General features: G+C 32.4%; 1 protein-coding gene across 1 annotated transcript; it reads right to left on the reverse strand.

The window, feature by feature from the left end:
• Positions 1-333: 333 nt before the first annotated feature.
• LOC111908885 (peptide deformylase 1A, chloroplastic) lies at positions 334-1,836 on the reverse strand. Its single transcript, XM_023904684.3, has 4 exons — positions 1,212-1,836; positions 971-1,060; positions 817-884; positions 334-736 (listed from the first exon to the last, which is right to left on the reverse strand). The coding sequence occupies exons 1-4, from the start codon at positions 1,716-1,718 to the stop codon at positions 496-498; spliced, it is 906 nt and encodes a 301-aa protein (XP_023760452.1). The 5' UTR covers positions 1,719-1,836; the 3' UTR covers positions 334-495.
• Positions 1,837-3,000: the final 1,164 nt, after the last annotated feature.

Consider the following 3,000-nt stretch of genomic DNA (forward strand, 5'->3'; position numbering starts at 1 on the left):
TTGATCATACATCCTTCTTGTTTTTTAATTCGTTTACCCAACACCTTTAAATTTTTCGATGCTACATATTTATGTTTTTTTCAAGTTCAAACGTGCCAAAAATGATCAACAATCACTAGACTCTAAAAATTCCTAACACTCTTTTGGTTAAAAGCATTATTTTGGCGACAAACTTGCTTGTCTACACATCAAACATCACAAAAACATCTTTTCATACAACCCGCTTATAAAATTAAAATTAAATTATAAAGCAATATGTTACATTTTACAACCTAAATCGATAAATAAATAAATAAATAAAAAAAAAACACAACCGATATTTCAAAGTTACTCTTTTCCCCACAAGGCTATCATGTTAGATATAAATAAGATACAACCCACATAAAGAGCCAAATCCACATCAGATTAAAACTCCTACAATGCAAGTATATTCAAAAGTCTCATTTGAAAGAGCATAAATCTACTACAACATCTTGAAACCACAACCACAAAATGCTATCGAACACCCAATTTAGGGCATCCATTAGCAAGAGGCAAGTCCAAGTTCTCAATGGTCCTAAATGTTCTTTTCACCATTTTGTCGACATACAAAGTTCCCTCTAAATGATCACATTCATGTTGTAAAATACGAGCCTTCCATCCACATGCATCCACCTTCATGGGCTTCCCATCTCGACCTAAACCCCTTACCTCCACCTCTACAAACCTTTCCACCATTGCTCTATATCCATCAACACTGCAAAAATCATGCCATCAACAAAGAATCATCACCATTTCCTATGTGTTTCATTGTTCAATTACTCAAATCCAACTTACCTTAAGCAGCCTTCGTAAAAGAATGCAGATTTGTTGCTCTTCTTTCTAAGTATTGGGTTTAAAATAACCTAATTTTTCAAGAATACAGTTAGAAAAATTTGGATTCATAAGGTAAGATTTTGGAATACTCAAATTTGTTGGTGAATTGGGATACCAAAAGATCAAAAGGACGTCTGTCTTGTGCCTTGTTCTCTTCCTCTGGTGCATGAGCGATGTATTCTTTAAGATCCTCTAACACAATAATCTGATCATGAATCAATTTTTGGTTACAGAAGAAAGATAAAGGTGTAAATTGGCATTAATTTTGCTTAAAATATGAATTCAAAAGCCAAATAGGAATGGAAATTCTATAAAATGATCATTGGAAAACTGGAATTTCGATTAAAAAAACTGACTTTTAAAGGAATACCAATTTGGGGAGCAGCAAGGCCAACCCCAGGTCGTCTTCTCATGACCTGCACCATATCATCAATAATCTTCTGGATACGATCCGACCCGATTTCTTCAAGCGAGACTTCTCGAGCGGGTTGGTGAAGAGCCGGGTCACCGGCTTTCACGATACAGGGCAAATCTATAACCTTCTTCTTCTTCACCAACCCGCCTAACCAACTTGATGGATTTATAACAGTGGAAGGAGAGCTGAAACCTCTACTAGCCGTGATGAAGTTGGCGTTAAAGGCGGGGTTGGAGGAAGGAAATCCAGGGTTTGAAATGGGTTTATTTTGGGATTGGACAATTAGGGTTCTAATGTGGAGAAACGATGTGGTTCTGCCGAGCCTCAAGCATTCACCGGTGAGTGGCTTCGATGGGAGACGTTGCGACAGCCGTCGCATTACCTTCATCACCATTGATTGATTAGCAATTCCATTCTGGCATCGTCGCATTTTCATTAACCGGATCATACATTTGGGCCTAAATGATTTAACCCAAGATCTCTAATAGACAAATCCAATTACTCATTTTTGGGTGGATATAGCTTTTGGATCGGTTTGATTCGAAAATAATTTCTTGGCATCTCTGATAGTACAAAGGGTTAAACTCGGTCTTAGGAAACCTCTAAAATCTTGTATAATTAACAAATTGAAGAAATAATTGATGAAACCAATAGTTTTTTACTATATAAAAATCGGGTTTTTATAGGTTTGCAAACTGGTTTCTAGACCGGTGTTTCAAACCGGTACCAAATGCAAAATACTCAAACCGGTACATTGACTCTAAATTGGTTGATGTCATTTCCTTTGTTTAAATATTGATAGTTTTGATTTTGATTAACCAACGTCCAAAGTTTACATCTAGTGTGCTTTATATCATGCTTTAAACTTTCATATGAGAAAACATAGTCATGTGGTCATGAAACAATTAGTTATTCGATACGTAAGTTATAAAATAATTTTCTTATCCATAAGCCATGGAAGTTATGTGATAATTAAATTTTTATAAATCTAACCGGCCATAAAAAATGAGAAAGTTACAAATTTAACTAATTTTCTAATGCCTTTTCAAAGCCAAAATCCTACTTTTTTTTTTTTTTTTTTTTTTTTTTTTTAAATAGTCACATATACCTAGTCTCACCTACGATCTCATATAAGTTAGTTGCGATTTGTGGTTAATGGACTGTGATTTAAGCCTAGTTTCAGCCCATGGTCCGAAAATAATGTGTATGTATAATTTTTTTTTTTCCAAATCACATATGGCTGAGGTCGATTTGTGGTTTCTTTTACTTTTTATCTATCCTAATACATAACAATATTTTGTTACATATCATTTTTTCCTTTATTTTGTCACGTATCTATCTCTCATTCATTTTGCCACATGTCGTTCTTTCATTCAATTGGTCACATGTCATTTTATTATAATTTTGAGATATATATATTTATTTTCCACTTGTCATTTATTTTATTTTCATTTCCAATATATCATTAATTTAGTTTATATAAATTAAACCAACCATAATGACTATTAATTTTATATTTTAAATTTTAAATTTTAATTTCAAATTCAAATAAATTTGAAGTTTAAACGTTTTTGTTTAACATTGTATTATAATTATCATGTTTAGTACACGGGTATGATAATTAAACATATATTTTTAATTAATTTATCTTTTGCATGTTTTTTTTCTCATAATTTTCATTTATTTCAAATTTCAAATTCAAATAAACTTCTCATTTAATTGTTCATATT

This window comes from Lactuca sativa, chromosome 4 (genome assembly GCF_002870075.4).
Source record: "Lactuca sativa cultivar Salinas chromosome 4, Lsat_Salinas_v11, whole genome shotgun sequence".
Lineage (NCBI taxonomy): Eukaryota > Viridiplantae > Streptophyta > Magnoliopsida > Asterales > Asteraceae > Lactuca > Lactuca sativa.

Bases quoted from the DNA above. Each gene is read 5' to 3' on its own strand.
- LOC111908885 (XM_023904684.3), bottom strand. From the start codon at position 1,718: ATGATCCGGTTAATGAAAATGCGACGATGCCAGAATGGAATTGCTAAT. The intron at 1,061-1,211 runs GTCAGTTTTTTT...ATTCATGATCAG, and splicing joins AAATTGGTATTCCTTTAAAA to ATTATTGTGTTAGAGGATCT. The intron at 737-816 runs GTAAGTTGGATT...TGATTTTTGCAG, and splicing joins TTTTACGAAGGCTGCTTAAG to TGTTGATGGATATAGAGCAA.